This window comes from Choloepus didactylus, chromosome 1 (genome assembly GCF_015220235.1).
Source record: "Choloepus didactylus isolate mChoDid1 chromosome 1, mChoDid1.pri, whole genome shotgun sequence".
NCBI lineage: Eukaryota > Metazoa > Chordata > Mammalia > Pilosa > Megalonychidae > Choloepus > Choloepus didactylus.
In genome coordinates this window covers 64,143,747-64,166,039 of record NC_051307.1, presented here as the reverse complement: position 1 = coordinate 64,166,039, position 22,293 = coordinate 64,143,747, and the positions used below count along the sequence as shown (strand labels likewise).

At 38.4% G+C, this 22,293-nt stretch overlaps 1 protein-coding gene across 5 annotated transcripts in view; it reads right to left on the bottom strand.

The window, feature by feature from the left end:
- Window positions 1–670: 670 nt before the first annotated feature.
- Window positions 671–22,293, bottom strand: part of TMEM45A (transmembrane protein 45A) — a 190,758-nt gene continuing 169,135 nt past the window's right edge. For 4 of the 5 annotated variants that reach the window (XM_037834535.1, XM_037834528.1, XM_037834542.1 and 1 more), the window contains 2 exons: window positions 16,303–16,448; window positions 13,813–14,363 (listed from right to left, as the gene is read on the bottom strand). In XM_037834535.1, coding sequence (XP_037690463.1) covers window positions 14,228–14,363; window positions 16,303–16,448 — 282 coding nt within the window. In that variant the 3' untranslated portion in view covers window positions 13,813–14,227. Of the gene's footprint in view, window positions 1,189–13,812; window positions 14,364–16,302; window positions 16,449–22,293 lie in introns of those variants that run through there. The other variant, XM_037834559.1, reaches the window with a different exon arrangement.

The following is a 22,293-nucleotide window of genomic DNA, read 5'->3' as shown; positions in this document are numbered from 1 at the left end:
CTCAAGTCTGTTTCCCTTCCCCCAAGATTGGGTGTTCGTGCAAGCATTCCTCCACTCCTCCTTTTTTTTCTCTCACAGTTGAGACTGGCCTTTCTGATTAACATTGCTAACTAAATTAGCTGTCCATATGTTTCAATTTCACCTCAAAGATTCTAGATTCACAGAATGTGACAGCCAGAAAGGGCCCCACAATTCTCTCAATTCAATTCCCTTTAGAGAGAAGGTCAAAGTGATTACTAAAACCCTCAAGGCTATTTCCAGAAGAAAGAGAATTAGACACAAGGTTTCCTTACTCTACACTGCTCTCAGCCCACAGAGCAGATGAGAGCTCTGCCTTTTAGTTGTTTTAACCTCTCAACTATTTGGCAGAGAATATGGCATGGTGGTAATGCTGAGCTGTGATGGCTTTTTTTCTCTTTATAGATAATATCTGTATTATGTCCTTCCCCAGTCTTTCATGGATTTGCAGAAATGTGTCCTGGAGATCCCATTGGTTATGACATCTTTCATGTTTGCCGAGACTGCACAGCTCAGGAGGACTTCTGGACTACTCTCCCCAGGGGAGTACTCAGGTGCAACAGAGAGTGGCGCCTCACTGGGAAGAATTTCGGTTTCACATAGCTTCTTCGTGGTGTAAGGGTGGGGTGTAATTGGAAAACGAAAACAAAGATTTGAGGTCTCTGAAACAAAGGGCATGCATTCATCTATTTCTCATTGCCACAACAAGACAAACAAGTAAATTTCCATGTTTAACAAGTTACAGATGGAAGCAAGCCCAGGAACCTTGAGTCTAAGGACAAGAAAAAGAAAACTAATAATTTTCATGGTGTGGACGTCAAATATTAGATGATTTTAGGACAGCCCCTTCAGCCCCTGAGGTCCATGACTGATGTGCAAAGTGGACTAACCACCAAAATCAAACTTAAAAAAATCTTAAAAAGAAAATATTTAAAATCAAATACTTTAACAAAATTGGAAGTACATGTGCTACACTCAGGGTCATCCTCAAACAGTCATTCTCAAAACAAGATGAAACCATGAACAAAGACAATGCAATAAAAGATTTATCCAAGAAGACTGGATGCCCATCAAAATCACATCTCTTCTTCCGATTCCTGTTCTCGTTCAGCATTTTTCAGGAGTCCAACTTCCGAGGGGCAGAACCTCTTAAGTTTAGATTTAACCAACCTGAGGGGAATAAAAGGGCATCCCATGTTAGATGGCTTTTAAAATAAAATCCAAAAACAATATACACCTATAACATAAACTCTAAATTATCTATGCAAATCAGGCAACCCAAAAAGGAAAATCACTTTTATTTGGCTTTGGAGCTGCCTGAAAATTTTTGTGGATTCAAGCAAGGTGTTAATAAACAGATGCAACATAGGTCTTGAGTGTTTTATGTGATTGCTTGATTAGATGCCTAATTATTCATAATATTGACAATTTCTAAAGCAAACAAGCTAATCTCTGAGCAGTGGAGACCAAAAAGCACATCCTCCATCTGACAAATCCAGATGAAACAGAACTTAGTTGAGCTTCTAAATGAGGTTGGCACCCAGCCGAGAATTGCCAAAAGCACCCTCACCCTCTTTTTGTTTCCATTTTTTAATTGAGATTGTTCATATACCATACAATTATCAAAAGATCCAAAGTGTACAATCAGTTGCCCGTGGTACCATCATACAGCTGTGCATCCATCACCACAATTAATTTTTTTCAATTTTTAGAATATTTTCATTACTCCAGAAAAGAAATAAAGACAGACAAAAAAAGGAAACTCAAATCCTCCCATACCCCTAATCACCCCCCCTCCATTATTGACTCATAGTATTGGTATAGTACATTTGTTCCTGTTGATGAAATAATATTAAAATACTACTAACTGTAGTACATAGTTTGCAATAGGTATATATTTTTCCTATATGCCCCTCTATTATTAACTTCCATTTATAGTGTCATACATTTGTTCTAGTTCATGAAATAGATTTCTAATATTTGTACAGCTAATTACGGTCATTGTCTACCACAAGATTCACCATTGTATACATTCCCATCTTTTAACTTCTAACTTTCCTTCTGGTGATACGTGACTCTAAGCTTCCTCTTTCCACCACCTTCACACACCATTCAGCACTGTTACTTATTCTCACAATGTACTACCATCACCTCTGTCCATTTCCAAACATTTAAGTTCACCCTAGTTGAACATTCTGCTTATAATAAGCAACCGCTCCCCATTCTTTAGCCTCATTCTATATCCTGATAACTTACATTTCATGTCTATGAGTTTACATATTATTAGTTCCTATCAGTGAGACCTGGCAATATCTGTCCTTATGTGTCTGACTTATTTCGCTCAATATAGTGTCCTCAAGGTTTCTTCATCAACCCACTTTTTTTAAGACAGATTTGTTCACACACCATACATTCCATCCTAAGTAAACAATCAATGGTTCCCTGTATAGTCACGTATTTATGTATTCACCACCATCGCCACTATCTATATAAGGGCATCTCCATTTCTTCTACAAAGGAGGAGGAAGAGTCAAAGAAGGTAGAGAGACAAGAGAAAAAGAAAAACAAGAAAGAGAAAACAAAACAAAACAAAACAAAACATGACAGCTAGGAAGCAACAAAAGGAAAGATAACATTAAACTAAAGGAGAATAAAGAGACAACATCACCAATGCTAAGAGTCCCATACCCTTCCCCTATGTCCCCCACCATAGGCATTTAGCTTTGGCATACTGCCTATCTTATATTAAGGAAGCATAATACACTGTTTCTGTTAACTATAGTCTCTAGTTTGCATTGAATTTATTTTTCCCGCAATCCCACCCCATTTTTACGATCTTGCAATACTGACATTCATTTGTTCTCCTTCATGTAAAAACATATTTGTACATTTTATCACAATCACTGTGCACCCTAGGTTTCATTAAATTATACAGTCCAAGTCTTTATGTTTCTTCTGTCCTTCTGGTGTCCCACATGCTCCTAACATTCCTCTTTCAACCATACTCACAGTCATCTTTGTTCAGTGTACTTAAATTTCTGTGCTACTGTCTTACCAAAATTGTGTTCCAAACCTCTCACTCCTGTCCTTTCCTTTCTGTCTGTAGTGCTCCCTTTAGTGTTTCCTGTATCTTGTTCACCAACTCTGTCATAGTCTGTTTCTCAGAGAATATTTTAAGCTCTCACTCATATTTGAAGGACAGTTTTGCCAAATATAGGGTTCTTGGCTTGTGGTTTCTCTCTTTCAGTATCTTAAATCTATCACCCCACTTCCTTCTTGCCTCCATGGTTTCTATTGAGAAATCCGCACATGGTCTTATCAAGCTTCCTTTGTATGTGATGGATCGCTTTTCTCTTGCTGCTTTCAGGATTCTCTCTTTATCTTTGACGTTTTATAATCAGATTATTAAGTGTCTTGATGTAGCCCTATTCAGATGTATTCTGTTTGGGGTACACTGCACTTCCTGCATCTGTAATTTTATGTCTTTCATAAGAGATGGGAAGTTTTCATTGATTATTTCCTCTATTATTGTTTCTGCCCCTTTTCCCTTCTCTTCTCCTTCTGGGACACCCATGACATGTACATTCCTGCATTTTGTTTTGTCCTTAAGCTCCCAGAGAAGTTGCTCATATTTTTCCATTATTTGCTCTACCTGTTCTTTTTTTTTTTTAATAATTCATTTTTATTGAGATATAGTCACATACCAGGCAGTCATACAAAACAAAGCGTACATTCAGTTGTTTACAGTACCATTATATAGTTGTGCATTCATCACCAAAATTAATTTTTGACATTTTCATTAACACACACACAAAAATAATAAGAATAAAAATTAAAGTGAAAAAGAACAATTAAAGTAAAAAAGAACACTGGGTGCCTTTTTTTTTCTTCCCCCATTTTTCTACTCATCCATCCATAAACTAGACAAAGGGGAGTGTGGTCCATATGGCTTTTCCAATCACATTGTCACCCCTCATAAGCTACATTTTTATACAATTGTCTTCAAGATTCATGGGTTCAGGGTTGTAGTTTGATAGTTTCAGGTATTTACCGCTAGGTATTCTAATTCATTAGAACCTAAAAAGGGTTGTCTATACTGGGTGTAAAAGTGCCCACCAGAGTGACCTCTCAGCTGCTTTTGGAACCTCTCTGCCACTGAAGCTTACTTCATTTCCTTTCACATCCCCCTTTTGGTCAAGAAGATGCTCTCCATCCCACAATACCAGGTCTAGATTCCTCCCTGGGAGTCATATTCCACATTGCCAGGGAGATTCACTCCCCTGGGTGTCAGATCCCACATAGTGGGGGGGGGGGGCAGTGATTTCACCTTTCAAGTTGGCTTAGCTAGAAAGAGAGGGCCACATCTGAGCAACAAAGAGGCATTTGGGAGGAGGCTCTTAGGCACAATTATAGGCAGGCCTAGCCTCCCCTTTGCAGCAACAGTCTTCCCAAGGGCAAGTCCTGTGGTAGAGGGCCCAGCCATCAAACCACCAGTCCCCTATGTCTGTGAGCACATCAGCAACCATTGAGGAGGGGAAGCCCAACACCACTGTATTCTCTACCAGTTCCTCAAGGGGGCTCTACATATTTTTTTCATTTTTTTTTTAATTAACTCTTTTTTAAATCAACTATATCAAAAAAAAATTTAAAAAGCATGCAATTAAAAAATCATTACAAACAAACCATAACAAGGGAGTAAGAAAAAGACAACTAACCTAAGATAACTACTTTATTTCCAACATGTTCCTACTCCATCCCAAGAAAATAACATAATATAGCAACATATCTGTGAACTTGTTCGTACCATACCCATCAGAAATTAACAGACCATAGTCATTCCTGGGCATTCGCAGAATGTTAAATTTACCCACAATACCTTATCTGTTCTTATTGGGTTATCATTCTTCCTTCCTTAATTGCTCTCTATCGCTAGTTCCCCTGCATTCTACATTATAAACCATTTGTTTTACATTTTTCAATGTTCACATTAGTGGTAGCATATATTATTTCTGTTTTTGTGCCTGGCTTACTTCGTTCAGCATTATGTCTTCAAGGTTCATCCATGTTGTCATACGTATCACAACATTGTTCCTTCTTACAGCCAGATAGTATTCCATCGTGTGTATATACCACATTTTATGTATCCACTCATCTGTTGAAGGACATTTGAGTTGTTTCCATCTCTTGGCAATTGTGAATAATGCTGCTATGAACACTGGCATGCAGATATCTGTTCATGTTACTGCTTTCAGATCTTCCGGGTATATACTGAGAAGCACAATCGCTGGATTGAAGGGTAACTTTATCTAGTTTTCTAAGGCAGTGCCAGACTGACTTCCAGAGTGACTGAACCATTATACAATCCCACCAACAATGAACAAGAGTTCCAATTTCTCCACGTTTTCTCCAGCATTTGTAGTTTCCTGTTTGTTTAATGGCAGTCATTCTAATTGGTGTAAGATGGTAGCTCATTGTGGTTTTAATTTGCATTTCTCTAATAGCTATGAAGCTGAACATTTTTTCATGTTTCTTGGCCATTTGTATTTCCTCTTCAGAGAACTGTCTTTTCATACCTTTTTCCCATTTTATAATTGCATTGTCTGTACTATTGTCATTGAGTTGTACAATTACTTTATATATGCAGGATATCAGTCTTTTGTCAGATACATGATTTCCAAAAATTTTTTCCCATTGAGTTGGCTGCCTCTTCACCTTTTTGACAAATTCCTTTGAGGTACAGAAACTTCTAAGCTTGAGGAGTTCCCATTTATCTATTTTTTTCTTTTGTTGCTTGTGCTTTGGGTGTCAAGTCTAAGAAGTGGCTGTCTAATACAAGGTCTTGAAGATATTTCCCTACGTTATCTTCTAGGAGTTTTATGGTACTGTCTTTTATATTAGTCTTTGATCCACTTTGAGTTAATTTTTGTGTAGGGTGTGAGGTAGGGGTCCCCTTTCATTCTTTGGGATATGGATATCCAAGTCTCCTAGCCCCAATTGTTGAAGAGACTGTTATGCCCCAGATCAGTGGCTTTGGGGGCCTTATCAAAGATCAGTCAGCCATAGATCTGGGGATCTATCGTTGAATTTTTAATTTGATTCCATTGATCAATATCTTTATCTTTGTGCCAGTACCATGCTGTTTTGACAACTGTGGCTTTATAATAAGCTTCAAAGTCAGGGAGTGTAAGTCCTCCCACTTTGTTTTTCTTTTTTAGAGTGTCTTTAGCAATTTAAGGCATCTTCCCCTTCCAAATAAATTTGATTACTAGCTTTTCCAAGTCTGCAAAGTAGGTTGTTGGAATTTTGATTGGGATTGCATTGAATCTGTAGATGAGTTTGGGTAGAATTGACATCTTAATGATATTTAGCCTTCCTATCCATGAACATGGAATATTTTTCCATCTTTTAAGGTTCCCTTCTATTTCTTTTAGTAGAGTTAGTGCTATAAATTCCCCCCTTAGTACTGCTTTTGCTGCATCCCATAGTTTTTGGTATGTTGTGTTCTCATTTTCATTCATTTCTATATATTTAGCAATTTCGCTTGCTATTTCTTCTTTAACCCACTGATTGTTTAGGAGCATGTTGTTTAACCTCCAGGTATTTGTGAATTTTCTAAGTCTCTGATGGTTATTGACTTCTAATTGTATTCCATTGTGGTCAGAGAATGTGCTTTGATTACTTTCAATGTTTTTAAATTTATTGAGGATGGTTTTATGTCCCAGCATATGATCTATTCTGGAGAAAGTTCCATGAGCAATAGAGAAGAATGTGTATCTGGTGATTTGGGATGTAGTGTTCTATATATGTCTGTTAAATCCAATTCATTTATCAGATTGTTTAGGTTTTCAATTTCCTTATTGGTCTTCTGTCTGGTTGATCTATCTATAGGAGAGAGAAATGTGTTGAAGTCTCCCACAATTATTATGGAAATATCAACCTTTAGTTTTGTCAGTGTTTCTCTCATGTATTTTGTGGCACCATGATTGGGTGCATAAACATTTATGACTGTTATTTCTTCCTGTTGAATTGCCCCTTTTATTAGTATGTAGTGGTCTTCTTTGTCTCTCATAACATCCTGGCATTTAAAGTCTATTTATCTGAGATTAATATTGCTACTCCTCCTTTCTTTTGGCTGTAGCTTGCATGAAATATTTTTTCCAGCCTTTCACTTTCAATTTCTTTGTGTCCCTGTGTCTAACATGAGTCTCTTATATGCAACATATTGATGGTTCATTTTTTTATCCATTCTGGCAATCTATCTCTTTTGATTGGGGAGTTTAATCCATTTACAGTCAATGTTATTACTGTGAAGGCATTTCTTGAATTAGCTATCTTAACCTTTGGTTTGTGTTTGTCAGGTATATTTCCCCCCTCTCTCTTAATGTCCGTTAGTGTACCCATACTGAATCTCTTTAGTTTTGAACCTTTCTTCATCTCTCTCTCTCCTTTCTTTGTTCCTCTGTTGGTAGGGTTCCCTTTAGTATCTCAAGTAGGACAGGTCTCTTGCTATCAAATTCTCTCAGCATTTGTTTGTTAAAAATTTAAGCTCTCCCTCAAATTTGAAGGAGAGCTTTGCTGGATAAAGAATTCTTGGTTGGCAATTTTTCTCTCTCAGAATTTTAACTATGTCATGCCACTGCCTTCTCGTCTCCATGGTGGCCATTGAGTAGTTACTACTTAGTCTTATGCTGTTTGCTTTGTATGTGGTGAATTGCTTTTCTCTTGCTGCTTTCAGAACTTACTCCTTCTCTTCAGTATTTGATCAGAATATGTCTTGGACTGGGTTTATTTGAGTTTATTCTATTTGGAGTTCGCTGGGCATTCATGATTTGTGTATTTGTGGTGTTTAGAAGATGTGGGAAGTTTTCCCCCAAGAATTTCTTTGAATACTCTTCCTAGACCTTTACCCTTCTCTTCCCCTTCTGGGACACCAATGAATCTTATATTTGGACATTTTATATTATCTATCATATACCTGAGGTCCATTTCAATTTTTTCAATTTTTTCCCCATTCTTTCTTTTGTTCTTTCATTTTCCATTCTGTCTTCCTCTAGGTCACTGATTTGCTGTTCAGCTTCCTCTAGTCTTGTACTATGAGTATCCAGAATCTTTTTAATTTGGTCAACAGTTTCTTTCATTTCCATAAAATTGTCTATTTTTTTATTTACTCTTGCAATTTCTTCTTTATGCTCTTCTAGGGTCTCCTTCATGTCCTTTATATCCTGTGTCATGCTCTTCTTCATGTCCTTTGTATCCTGTGCCATGCTGTCATTGTTTGCCTTTAGTTTTTGATTAATTGCCCCAAGTACTGTGTCTCCTCTGACCTTTTGATTTGGGTGTTTTGGCTTGGGTTATCCATATCATCTGTTTTTTTCATATGCTTTAATATTTTCTGTTGTTTTGGCCTCTTGGCACTTGCTTAACTTGATAGGGTTCTTTTACAATAGGTAGACTGATTCAAGCACTAATCTCTAATTTGTCAGACCTATAGCTTCGTAGAGTACACTTTCTTTAACTAACAAGCAGGTGGCATCCGTGAGCCACCTATTCCCCTCAAGCCAGTTCTCTCCCACTTTGTCTTTGCGGTGAGTGGGGGTGTGAGTCTTGTGGGGTCCAATTGGTGCACCAAGCTTACATGTGTAGTTGGTGTTGCCTGCCCTGCATATGGGGCGTGTGTCTTAGCGGTTAGGTAGGGGTGGCGGCTTTAATAATCAAATCTCTCAGGTGTTCCTGGAGATTTAAAGCTGTTGCAATAGTCTAATCCTTCAGTTCAGTCTTGCCACAGTTTGTCTCTGCCGCTGACCCACAAGTCGTTGGTATTGGCATCTGGTCCCTGGGGCTTGCAAGTGGGTCCCTCTTTCAAGCTGTGCACTCCTAGGTCCTCTGCTGAGGGACGACTGTGCTACGTCACAGGTGGGTGCCATGCAACAAGGGAGGTTCTGGGCTGCAGGGCTCTGTAGGGGCGTTCCCAGTCTGCTGAAAGAAGGGCTGAATGGGGCATGTTAATTTCCCCCTTTTCACACAGCTCCACCTTCCCAGCTCCAGGACAATTAGCTGAAGGTGGGGGAAAGGCTATTGTCCACGCCTGATATTGTGGCATGTGCGTGTGTTCTTGGAAGCACTCCCTGTCACACTGGGTTGTTTGGGGCATCTCTGGGCTGTGGCACTGGTGCCGGGCAGGAGCGTTCCCAGCCCACTGGGAAGATGGCTGTAAGGGGACACCCCTCCTTTTCTTGAGAAGTGTTTTGTTTTGTGAATTTTCTGTCACTGGACTTATTGCTTTGTGTCTCAGAGCTCTCTTAGCTCTGCTCTTGTCTGGGCCCAAATTGCAAGTCTTTGAGGCTTTCTGTAATGGGCTTCTCAGACTAACTGTTTTAGAAAAAGAGAAAAAAATACAAAAAAAAAAAAAAAAAAGAAGGGCCCTTCTTGCAGATCTAATGCGCTATTGAAATGCTAAGAGACAAAGAGATTGGGGCCATTAAGGAACAATCAAGAAAGCAGAGAAACTGGCTCTTCAGACAAGGAAACTCGCCCTCTGGATTTGCATATGAGCCTGACTCTGTTTGAGCCCTGCCCTTTTCCATTCTCTGTTCACCAGAACTCCAAAAAGTCTCTGTTTTTATTTTTGGTCTTTTTTTTTTTTTTTTTTTTTTTTTTTTTTTTGCTGTTTTTGCTAGCCCTATCTCCTCTCTGCCAGGCTGTCTGCTCCCAGATTCTCCGGTATCTGGTCTCAGTCTATCTATGTTTGGAGTTTCGATCAGCAGCCTGAGTTTTCAGTCAGATCCACAATTGCAGTTCTCACTCCTTGTTCCCAGCACAGATGGCCCCTCCTCCCATGGGACTGAGCCTGGCAGGGAGGGGCATGGACACCCTGGCCACAAGAACTTACGATTTCGCTGATCTCAGCTATTCCACACATTCGTGAGTGTTGTATGAAGTATGCTCAAAGCCAAATTGCTCTCCAGTGTCCAGTCCATGCAGTTCCTGGCTTCCTACCTACTGCCCTGGAGCAGTAACTAAAACCTACACCTCACCACTCTGCCATCTTGCCCCTCCCCTCTCTATCTGTTCTTTTGTGTGTAGGCTTTCAAGTGCCTTGCTCTCCAGTTCCTGAGTGTTTTCTTCTGCCTCTTGAGATCTGCTGTTGTATGTCTCCATTGTGTCTTTCATCTCTTGTGTTGTGCCTTTCATTTCCATAGATTCTGTCAATCGTTTTTTGAACTTTCGATTTCTACCTTATGTACACCCAGCGTTTTCATTATACGCTTCATCTCTTGTCCCATATCTTCTCTAAACTTTTTGAATTCATTTAGTATTAGTTGTTTCAATTCCCATATCTCAGCTGAAGTGTAAGTTTGTTCCTTTGACTGGGCTATAACTTCATTTTTCTTAGTGTAGGTTGTAGTTTTCTGTTGTGTAGGCATCTGATTTCCTTGGTTAGCTCAGTCAAGTTTTCCTAGACCAGAACGGGCTCAGGTCTAGAAGGAGGCAATAGTATCACATCTCCCTGAGGATGTCTTAGATTGATACACATTGTGAGGCCTCACATCACTGTGCTTTTCTGCCCAGCAGGTGGCACCTGTCAGCCGATCACTCCAGACTGGAGTAAGGAGGTGTGGTGTAAGGCTGTTTTCCCCCAGGACCTGGGGTCTGGTAATGGATGGAAGGCAGGTAGTAGAGCTTGGCACCACCTCTTTCCTCTTAGGGAAAATACATCCCTAGGGAGAGGTCATTAACATTTGAATAGTCTCTGACTCTGCTATCTCTGCCCTTGTCTGGGTCTGAGCACTGGGGATTGAAAATGGCTGAGGCTTTCTCCACTGAGCCAAAAAAGGAACAGAAAGCCCCCCTTCAGGGCCAGTCTGTGGCCATCTTCCAGCTCTCCAAGGTCAGTCACCACCAAAGGCCTCTGTCTGCTTGTTAGGGATTTGTAACTTGTATTGAGCAGTCCATGCTTGTTAATTAAAACCCCATTTGGAGCTCAGCTGAGCTATATTCGCTTGCTCAAAGAGTGCTGCTTTCTGGCACCGTGAGTCTTTGCAGTTCGGGCTGCCAGGGGAGGGGACGCCTGGCTTGGATCCTCAGTTTTCACTTACAGATTTAAGCTGTGATCTGGGGTGTTCCTCCCAATTCAGGTTGGTGTATGATGAGTGGACAGTCATGTTTGTCCCCCCCCCCCCCCAGTTATTCCAGATTATTTACTTGTTGTTCCTGATTATTTACTTAGTTGTTCCAGGGGAACTAATTAGCTTCCACTCCTCTCTATGCCGCCATCTTCTTTCCTCTATCCTCACCCTCTTTTAAAGGAAATACCTGAAGTTATCTCCTTCCCAAGGGCTGGCAGCCCACACAAAGACCCAGGTTGAGGCTGGGCTGAATTTCAGCCTCTACTTGCCCCTTCAGTGGGTGCCTTTGTGCAGGTACAGACTGCTTAACTGCATATGGTGGCCCTGTCCATGATGACTTAAGAAGTTCGAAGAGGGTATCCTTGTGACTATTTTCAGAGTTTAGGAGATTCTCTAGGTTTGGGGAATCAGAGGTTTTTTCTTTTTTTACATTGCAAGGTATAAAGCTTCTTAATGGCAGAAGTTCAGCAGGCTTTCCACTTCCTGCAGTGAGAAAAAGAATATTAACAAGAACTAGGCAAACTTTTCCTTTGCACAATCCTTTTGTGAAGAGATTGTTCAGTGACCATCTCAATAAAGCATGGTTAACTTCCAAAAAGCTATACGAATATACAAACAAGTTTGATAAACCAAATCATCAAAACAAGGTTTCTTTCTCCTTTCCGAAAAACTTCACTAGCCTACAAGCATGTTTACCATGATTTTCTCCCTTCCCTCCTCTTACAAAGAGGTCTGGCCTCCCCTTAACAGTATGCAATCCCTGTACTTGTACTCTGGATCCCTCTAGAATATAATCTTCATAAGAGAAGGGACCTCATCTTATTTAATGCCCCAGAATCTAGAACAATGCCTGATACATATTAGCAGTTCAGCACACATAGTCAATGGACCATTGGAGCACTCTGCCAGGAGTTCCCATCACTCACCTATTCATAGAGGCTAATTCTTGAGTCACTTTAAACTCAGCACTGACCCCTCAAATAAACAACACTGAGCAGGGTGGACAGCATGTATTGACTCATCAAGAGCCAGGGAAAACACCTCTAAATTATTTGCCTTTTTTTTTTTTAATTGACTGTAGATGTTGCTCTCAATGTTCTCAACCCTTCGAGCAACTGTTCTCACCAACAAGCTGACAGGCTTAAATAATCTAAAGGCCTGACAGTGTTTGTGTCATTTTAAAAATTCACATTTTATAGATACATACTAAGGAAATGGATGAATAAGCTAATTGATTAATTTCTCTCCCGATGACCCTTGTTGAAAACAAAGCTTCTGTTTGGGGTGATGGAAAAGTTTTGGTAATATATATACTGATGATGTTAACAAAACATTGTGAATGTAATTAATGTCACTGAATTATATTTTAAAATATATGTTTAAAAGGGAAGTTTAGAAGTATATATGTTGCTATAATCAAAATTTAAAAACAAACAACCTTAGGACTGTACAACACAAACAATGAATCCTAATGTAAATAATGGACTACAATGAACAGGATAATTATACTGTTCTCACATCAATTGTAACAAAGGCACCACACCAATGCAACATGTTAAAAATCGGGGCAGGTATATGGGAACTTTGTATATTTTGCACAATCTTTCTGTAAACCTACAAATTCTCCAATGAAAAATAATTAAGTAATTTTTAAAAATGGTAATTGTTAGCACAGTGACTAGTCATTCCTCCTGTTTCCCATTCCTCCTTTCTTGGTTACATCTGCTGCTACTACCACCAGTCTGGGGCATCTCAGACCCCTTAACCGGGCTCTATCTACCACCTGTACCTCTCGGTACATGAACGTACACAAAGGCCACTGGGGGCAGATAGAGGAATAGGGTAATAAAGAGGAAGTACAAATTGCTAGTTACTGGTGTGGTGCAAGTCCAGGGAACTATGATCAGAATGAGCCTTGGCTTCTGCTCCCATATGTTCTTCTCAATTAATGTGGGAAACAGGAGAGCCAAGTGTACTTTCAGGAAACTATCATTAGCCTGGAATTTGGGCATCTCTATTTTGTTCTTCAAAATGGCTTACATGAATCATTGCCTAGAAAACCAATCTGAAAATCATTAATGTCCCTACCCATTGAGAGAGGCTTCTGAAATAGTTCAGTGCAACAGTAGTGGGTATTTAAATTTGAAGTACAGTAAAACATGTAGTAAGATTCCCAAACACATAGGACTTGCCTTTGTGTTCTCATAGTCAAGATTCCAGGCATGGGATTGAGGCAATCTTTGACCCATTATTCTGGAAAACTGGGAAGTTCAGCTTCATTTTTCAGAGAAATGGGGGAGTGTCTTTCCATTCTGATATTTGTGGAATGAGAAACAAATTCTGATATAATGATCCAACAATCCATCAGCCATGGCTGAAGGACAAACCACTCCACAGTCAAATCCCAACAAACAAATTTTCAAGGCTCATTTTGATTGTAGGACTGAATTAGCTTGCCATGTGATATCACTGAAAGGCAATACTGGATCTTCATATTTTTAAGCTCTTGCTTAAGTTTATACCAATATCTGTCAGAACATGAAGCTCCTGGTATTATCTCTACAAGATCAATGTGAGAGTAAAACTGAAAAAACATTTAAAACATGATTTCCAAACTAATGAAGCCTGTACTCAAATAGCTCTGAAACAAGGACATATTGAAACAGCAAACAGGTGTTTATTGAGTGCCTACAATATGTTTGGAAGTATGCCAAGATGTGAGAAATATGAAATTGTAAGACAAGCGTGTTGTCTTCAAGGAGACACAATCTAGCTAGCAATCAACACCAATGCACATGAACCAACACTAAATATCACAAGGTAGATTACAATTGTTGAGATGTATGGTAGACACTGAAGTGCTGTGAAAACTTGAAGAGAGAGATGAGCAAGGGCTGGAGTAATCAGAGGAAGTTTCATTGAAGAGGTGTACATTTAACAGGGCTGCCAGACAGAGGGAACCACATGGTCAAAAGTTTAGAATAAAGTGCAGTGTGGGGCAGAAGTTGGGGATGGGATGGAAGATTAAACAATATAAATAGAGTTTCTGGTTTCCAGAGAACTGTAAGTGGATTAGAGGTTCACTAGGGGTCCTGAGGCTTTTGAAACAGGAAGAAGCTGTAGTCTTCTTTTGCCTCTGGATGAGAGCTGATGTGAACAATGCTCACATAGGTCTTGGAGACCGCCCAGCCTCTAAGGAGATGAGGCCCAGATGTCAGCCTAGGGGGGAAGAAGGCAAGTTTCACTCAACGCAGAGTCAGCCTTAACAACCAGTTCATGTGCATGCTTTCTGGGGAAAGAGTATGGCAGACTGGAATCAGTCACAGAAAAGGAAGAATTTCCAGCACCCAAGGGCACTTAGATCTCTGACACAATCAAGGCAGGTTGACTGAAGTCTAGAAGGGATATTCAGAAACTAGACGAGAAAATGGTTTCCTCACTCAGAGACCCAACACCAAAGCTACTTTAGCAGTGAAGCCACAAAGAAGTACCCAGCGGGAGGGGTGACCTGGAGCCCACATCTAGAGGGAAGAAAGGAAAGTTGGTTCCAAATGTGGCTGAAACCCCACCAGACCTAGAAGCACCTATTGCGTTTTAGAACCTGCTGGATATAAACAATCCAGTACTGTAGCCAGTGACCACATGTGGCTCTTTAAATGAATTAAAACTAATGTGGCAGTAGCCACATTTCAAGTGCTCAATAAGCAGACATAGCTAATGGCGATCATGTTGAACACTGCATATAGACCATTTCTATCAGCACCGAGGTTAGACAGATTAGGTATTGGTAATTGCTCTCAGCCAAGCCTACTGAGATTAGTTTTAGCTACCTTAGAAAGAGGAATTGAGCTCACCCCTTTCTATTCCTGGACATTTTTCAAGCTGCAGTTCAATTCTCAATTGTGGGGAGGCTTCCCTGGGCTATAAGAGTGCTTTATTCTTCTTCTATTTCCATTTATTGCAATGTATTTTTTCAACTTTTTATTTTGAAATAACTTAAAACTTAAAGGAATGTTGCAAAACAATACAAAAATGATACATAGAATTCCAGTATACCTCCTTACCAAGATATCCAGATGTACCACTCTTTAGCATTTTGTAACATTTATTATATAATTCTTTCTATCCTCTATCTATCTATATTTATCTAACTATCCACCAATCGTTATCTAAACATTTGAGAGCAGGTTGCATTCATTATGCTCCTCTAACATTTAACACTTCCAAGTACATTTCTTGAGAAAGTCAAGAAATTAAATATTAATAGCATACGGTCCATATTCCAATTTTTTCAGTTGTCCCAATAATGTCCTTTTTTTCTGAGTTGGAAGGTTTTTTTAAAAGGAAATTATCTTAGTAACATATACACAACCTAAAATTTCCCCCTGTAATCCATTCAGACATATAATTCAGTGTTGCACTGTATTTTACTTGCCTTGTCTCTCCCAATATGACTAAATAGTCTGCTAGGGCAAGGTCATTCATTTTTTATACATAATAATAATACAAACAATAATATTTATTGAGCCTTATTATGTCCTAAGTACATTAAATATATAATCTCATTTAAACACTATTTTATCCCCATTTTACAAATAACAAAACTGAGACTTAATGTGGATAAGTAATTTGCCCAAAGTTACAAAGCTGATAAGTAGAAAAGCTAGGAATCTGTATTCTTATCACTGTTTTTGCTCCTCGCCACCCTCTGAAACACTTATCAGGGTCCTTGTAAAATAGTAACATTAGAGTAAATGTCAAATTAATCAAGTACTCAAAATTTAATGGCAGACAAAAAAGTTGGTAAGAAAAATGACACCAAGTTTGGGAAATGCTATAATTGAATAATGGACAAATGGACAAATAAGAGGGCTTAGTGGAGGTGTGGGGAGGAATATTCAAGAAAGAAAACAGTAAATGCAAAGATATGGAGGTACAGAAGTGTGTGTGGAATGTCAAAAGCACTATATAGGCACTACTGAACTACTCCAACTTTAAATTTTTGTGTTAGCAGATAATTTTTACTTTGCTAACCTGATTTGTGGGATGCTAAGGAATGAAATCACCTTTGAATTTTAAGTTCAACACTATTAAGTATTGATGATACTATATGCCAATGAATGGAACTCCCATGAACAACAATCACTCAACAACTTACCAGGTGACAAAGACATAATCCACAGCAACAATGACAAGTGCAACTGCGTAATGCCAGCAAAGGCAGATGGTGAGAAACATAACGTTGTCATGGTCCTTCTGATCCCACTCAGGTCTTCCACTGGGGGGATACAGTACAAAAGCAATCTGCAATTTAAATAAGAAGCATGCATTAGAATCATCAGCCACATTCCCAAAGGTGGTACAATTCAAGATGCTTGGTTCGAAGATTAGTGGCATGTCACACTCCTATTATCCAAGGTAACACAGATAAAACATCAAGTTTTGCTGCCTGTTTTAGTAATATTGACAGTATGTACCAGGCCATATTTTTGGAAATAATTTAAAAGGACATTTAAAGATCAATTTTCAAAATATGTATAATAATTATTGCTGAGGATGGATGTACTTTCAGAGAATGTCCTGGGTTTCTAAACCATGAAGTTTCACTCCATTATTTTAAATCTAGAGTACAAAAAGATTTAAAAATAAATACCCATAGCTAACATTATACTCAATTGTAAAAGACTGAACACTTTTCCCCTAAGATCAGGAACAAGACAAGGATGTCTGCTTTTGCTACTTCTACTCAACATTATACTAGAACTTACAGGCAGAGCAATTAGTCAAGACAAAGAAATAAAAGACATCCAGATTGGAAAGGGAGAAGTAAAATTATCTCTATTCACAGATGACATGATGTTATATATAGAAACTCCTAAAGAATACACACACACACACACAAAACAAAACAAGCAAACAAAAAATCACCAATTCATTCCTTTTCCTGTGGATATCAGATTTTTCTGTCCAGTCTAAGAGACTATTCTTTTCCCATTGAATGGCCTTGGCACCCTTATCAAAACCCAATTGACCATATATATATGTGTTTATTTCTGAACTTGCAATTCTACTCCATTTATCTAAATATTTATTCTTAGACCAATACCACACTGTTTTTAATACTGTAGCTTTGTAGTAACTCTTGAAATCAGGAAGTATGAGTATTACAACTTTATTCTTTTTCAAGATTGTTTTAGCTCTTTGGAGTCTCTTGCAATTTTGTACACATTTTGGGATCAGCTTATCTATTTCTTCAAAAAAGAATGCTGGAATTTGAACCCGGATTGAATTGAATCTGTAGATAACTTTTGGTAGTACTGCCATCTTAACAATAGCAAGTTTTCCAATACATGAACACAGGATGCCTTTCTATTTATTTAAGTCTTTGTAAATTTCTTTCAACAATATTTTGTAGTTTTCAGTGTACAAGTCTCACATCTGCTTGGTTAAATTTATTCCTAAGCATTTTATTCTTTTTGATTCTATTGTAAGTGGAATTGTTTTATTAATTTCATTTTCACTTTGTTAATAACTAGTGTATAGTCAATAGTCATAGAGAAAATGCAACCCAAAACCACAATGAGATACCACTTCTCATCCATTATTGTTTTAAAAAAAAACAGTAAATAATAAATGTTGGTGATGATGTGAAGAAATTGTAACACTCATGCATTACTGGTGAGAATTTAAATTGGTGCAGGCACTGTGGAAAACAGTTTGGAGGTCTCTGAAAAATTTAAACATAGAACTGTCATATGTCCCAGCAATGCCACACCCAGATATGTATCCAAAAGAACTCAAAATAGGTAGTCAAACAAAAATTTGTATAAGAATGTTCATGACAGCACTATTCATAATATCCAAAAGGTGAAACAACCCAAATGTCTATTAACTGATGAGTATAAACAAAATATGCTATATCCATATAATGGAATATTATTCATCCATAAAAAGGAATGAAATATTGACACATGCTGTAATGCAAAAGAACCTCAAAAACATACTAACTGAAACAAGCCAGACACAAAAGTCACATATTATGTGATTCCATTTATATTAAACATCTAGAATAGGTAAATCCACAGAGGAAGAAAGCATAGTAGTTTCCAGGGTTAGTGGAAGGAGGAAATGGGGAGTGACTGCCTAATGGTTAAGGGATTTCCTTTTGGGGTGATGAAAAGTTCTGTAAGTAGATAGCGGGCAATGCTTACATAACATTGTGAATGTCCTGAATGCCTGCCACTAAATTGTACACTTTAAGATGGTTAGTTCTATGTTACCTCAATATAAATAAAGAAATAATAAATCACTTGTTCCCATTTCTGGCTTTCCTTTAGTTGGAAAGAGAACTAACTTTGTAGAATGTGATAGGTACAACATCATTATGTCATGCCCTTTACCCTCACCAATAACTTTGAATCCTTAAAGAAGACATCATTATCCTCATTTTACAGAGAGGAATTCAGAGATGTCAGTGACGTCCCCAATATTACAAACTGACAATGACTGAAGTCAAATTCTAAACCAGGAGTGTCTGGCCCCAAAAGCTCTGTATGTTCTTTCTTTTCCATGCTCTTTCTCACCATACAGCCGTTCTATCTGCAGCAAGATGAACAGTGGCCTGGATAACAGGGTCAGTTTGAGTCACCTAGCAGTTCTGAGATGGTTTGAATAATCAGTACTGAGATGGAAGACATGGTACTAAGTTACCCTTAAAACGCAGATGTGGCCTCTGAGCCACATCTAATTCACAGACATGTTTTGTCTGACCTGCACAGTTGTTTGTTTGTTTTTTGTTTGTTTGTTTTGCACAGTTTTTAAAATAATTTGAATTAGTTGGTAACATTTTAAAAATTAGAGAACAACACATAAAAGTTTGTATTCTCAGTTTATTTGTAAAGACCAAAATATCTGTCAACACTAGACCTGGATTCCCAAATGGCAATCATAGCTGGAGCACATAAACTCCATCAATTCATCATTTAGGTTATATGCCTGGCCTTACCATAACATTTCTTCAGAACCAGGTGGAACAAGGTGTTATGAATTTTATTTATAACCAATATAACATTCATAAGTTTTTCAAAATATTGCATTAATTCAAATTAGCACAGTACTTTATAGTCATTTTTTTTCCCTACCTTTCTTTACATCCCAGGAGATAGGAAGCATTTGTCATCTCTATTTTAGTGACAGGAAAATTAATTAAAGCATAGTTCTGCCCTTCCATCCCCAAACACTTCCAAATTCAACTCTAGCATTATTGCTGTGCCTCACCCACACGGCTACATTAAAAGGGATGAAGTGTCAACAATTCTGCCAAAAGGCACATCAGTCATCAAATTAGAGCTCTGAGCCTGCAATACTCAGAAATTACAGGAGAATGCCACCCAGCTGGTTCATCTGTATTTTGGACATTAGTGTTTTGCAAGACACCTTTTGTATATTGCTGGGAAATCTCACTGTGGGGCCTAAATTATCTTGGAAGCTCCCAGAAGAAAGCAAGAATTTCTAGGCCCTCTGTGCTCACTCTTGGGAAATGCCAAGAAGGACCTCAAGTCATGCAGTCAGCTCCCAGTTCAAGGAGCCTAGCTGTTTAAGTTTGGTTTCAGAACTATGAGAATCTGCTTCTCATGCCCTCCTCTCACAGTAACTCCTAGAAGTAGATAGAAATTCTGTGTCAAGAACGAGCATTTTTAGGGATGGTGAGCATAAGGAATTAAGGACTAGCACGCCAATTCCCACCTACCAAGGCTGTCAATGTTCCGCCAATGCCAACCCACACAAACCCACTCTTGGGGAGCCATTTGCTCCAGCACTCAAAAGAGTTAGTAGTCAAGACCAAAATAAGCAAAGGAGCATCACTACCTCTAAACCTCAAGCCCAGACACAATGGAAACTCTCATCCATCTTTCAAATTCCAGCTCAATTTCACCTTCTTCTGGAACCTCTCCCTGCTCTCTTCCTCTGGAATTAACTGTACCCTCCTCGGGGCAGCATGTATTTTCAAATTACAGCATTTAATTTTTGCAATAAACCATGACATACTATTTCCATTTTATAGTTGTAGAAACAAAAATGTATGGGCTATCTTGTCAACAGTCATGTGGTTAGCATCAGAGAGCTAGAATTCAGGTCCAGGTCTGCCTGAACTATAGGCCCACTGACTTTTATTACATGCCACAATTGCTTTTGGGAGCTTCCAAAATAAATTCTCTCTTTTGAGACTTCCATCATCATTATTAATTCTACCAGTCAAATTTTCTACTGTTTTACACAAGGAAAAGAGAAACTTTGAACACCTCTGACTGCAACCATCATTGGGACACTCAGAGCCTGATACCAAAAGGCAAAGATTTGATTGAAGGCCAATGAGAGACCTATGAACAGGGTTAACCAATGACACCACATTGAAAAACAAATAAATCGGGAGAGCTGAAATCCAAAACTAAGGACCAGAAACTGCCACAACTCCTCAGATCCCTCTTTAAATATAACCATCAACCACTGTAATCTTGTGCTATTCTAATTTGCTTCCTAATGTAAAATTCCAAGAGAAAAAGAACGTCTTCTGCAAAAGAATTTCTTTTCTTGCTATATGTCCTGTATATGCCACTCCTGAACATTTGTTTTTATTAGCACAATCTTCATTACTATAACATTTAAAATAATTCTCTTCTCTTACAGTTGACAAGCCAGAGACCTATTTCCTATAGTTTTGAGTCTGAATTCCCAGTTGGTTTATATCTTATTATCTAACCATTTATTTCAACACTGTAAGCACAAGCAAGGGTTTGATCTACCATTTCAGAGCATTATTGCTTAGTTGGGTCTTTTTGCCATTTTAGAATGGACTTTTGTCTTTCTTACAGGCAAAACTAGATTGATCTTTAGTTTGGGATCAGGGATCCCAGCAGTCATGGGGAGAGGGAATAGCTGGGCCGATCAATGGAGCTGGGAGATGCAGTGGAAGTGACCATGCAAAGGAATGAGAAGGAATGACAGCATGAGCCTCTTCCTCATTCCCTGATAATTCCTGCTGCATGTCTCTCACCATGACGACAGGGGGCACAGGAGTGACGAAGAGCAAAGTAAGCTTTAGAAATATTCCCCACACAGAGACACAAGAAATACATGATTTATGGGTTGTGGAGGGCTGCAGGATATTTTTTTCCCTTTTTTAAATTGTATGATGCAGCAAAGATATTGAGAGAACATTTTTTACTGTAATATGATTCAGGGGAAAAAAACATTTTTATAGATTGGGAGAGGAGTTCATTCTACCTCTGCATATTAATCAATCATTTCTATATGAGTTATAAAAGTTGGGCCAATATGAGCACTTGCCTTATTCAGTTCACATCTCATATTTAGGATTTCAAGAATCTAGGTGTGCCCTTCCTCTAATATGTCTATACATATCCTATGCACTAAGAAACCATATATGGAGAACTGCAAAAGAAAAATTTGGTGGAAGGCAAATCATGATGTAATTTTATTAGTTGAAGACAGTTTCAGTCACAAAACATTCATATACAACACATAACCACAAAACATGAAAGGATAATAAATTCACCTAGGTCTCTAGACATTTTTGTCTCAGAGGAATCCAGGAGGACTCCTGCCAGTATTTGTGTTTGCATTGGAATGAAATGTTGATTTTTCTTTAAGACTACAGACATTATTTAGTCTGGCCATCAGGTAAAAAAGGAAACTCTTCTAGACATATTGGTAGACAGAAAAACATTTTTAAACAATCATAGAATTTATGGCCAAGGTCTTTAACCACATATCTTTTCCTTAGAAAAGCTTTTGGGGAAATATAAAAACAAAGTTTCTTTGCTAAAAGGCACAACAGTTTGCCAACCTAGTCTCAGTTATGATACAGCCCACAGCTTTCTCCCTCAAACCCTAAGCATTAATTAGTCATCAATTATTATTTCCAAAAACTAATTTTAGTAATTCTTCTCTTACCTTTTTATTATTTTCTTCAACTCTCTGGATTTCCTCTCTTCTTACATTCTAACTTCTTTATTTGAATATTCCAATAAATTTTTATTTGAATATTCTTTAACAAATGATCTAGTAAATAAATGTGGATTCCTGAATCCAATAAAGAAAGGTTTACTTTCTTTTCAAATACATGGAA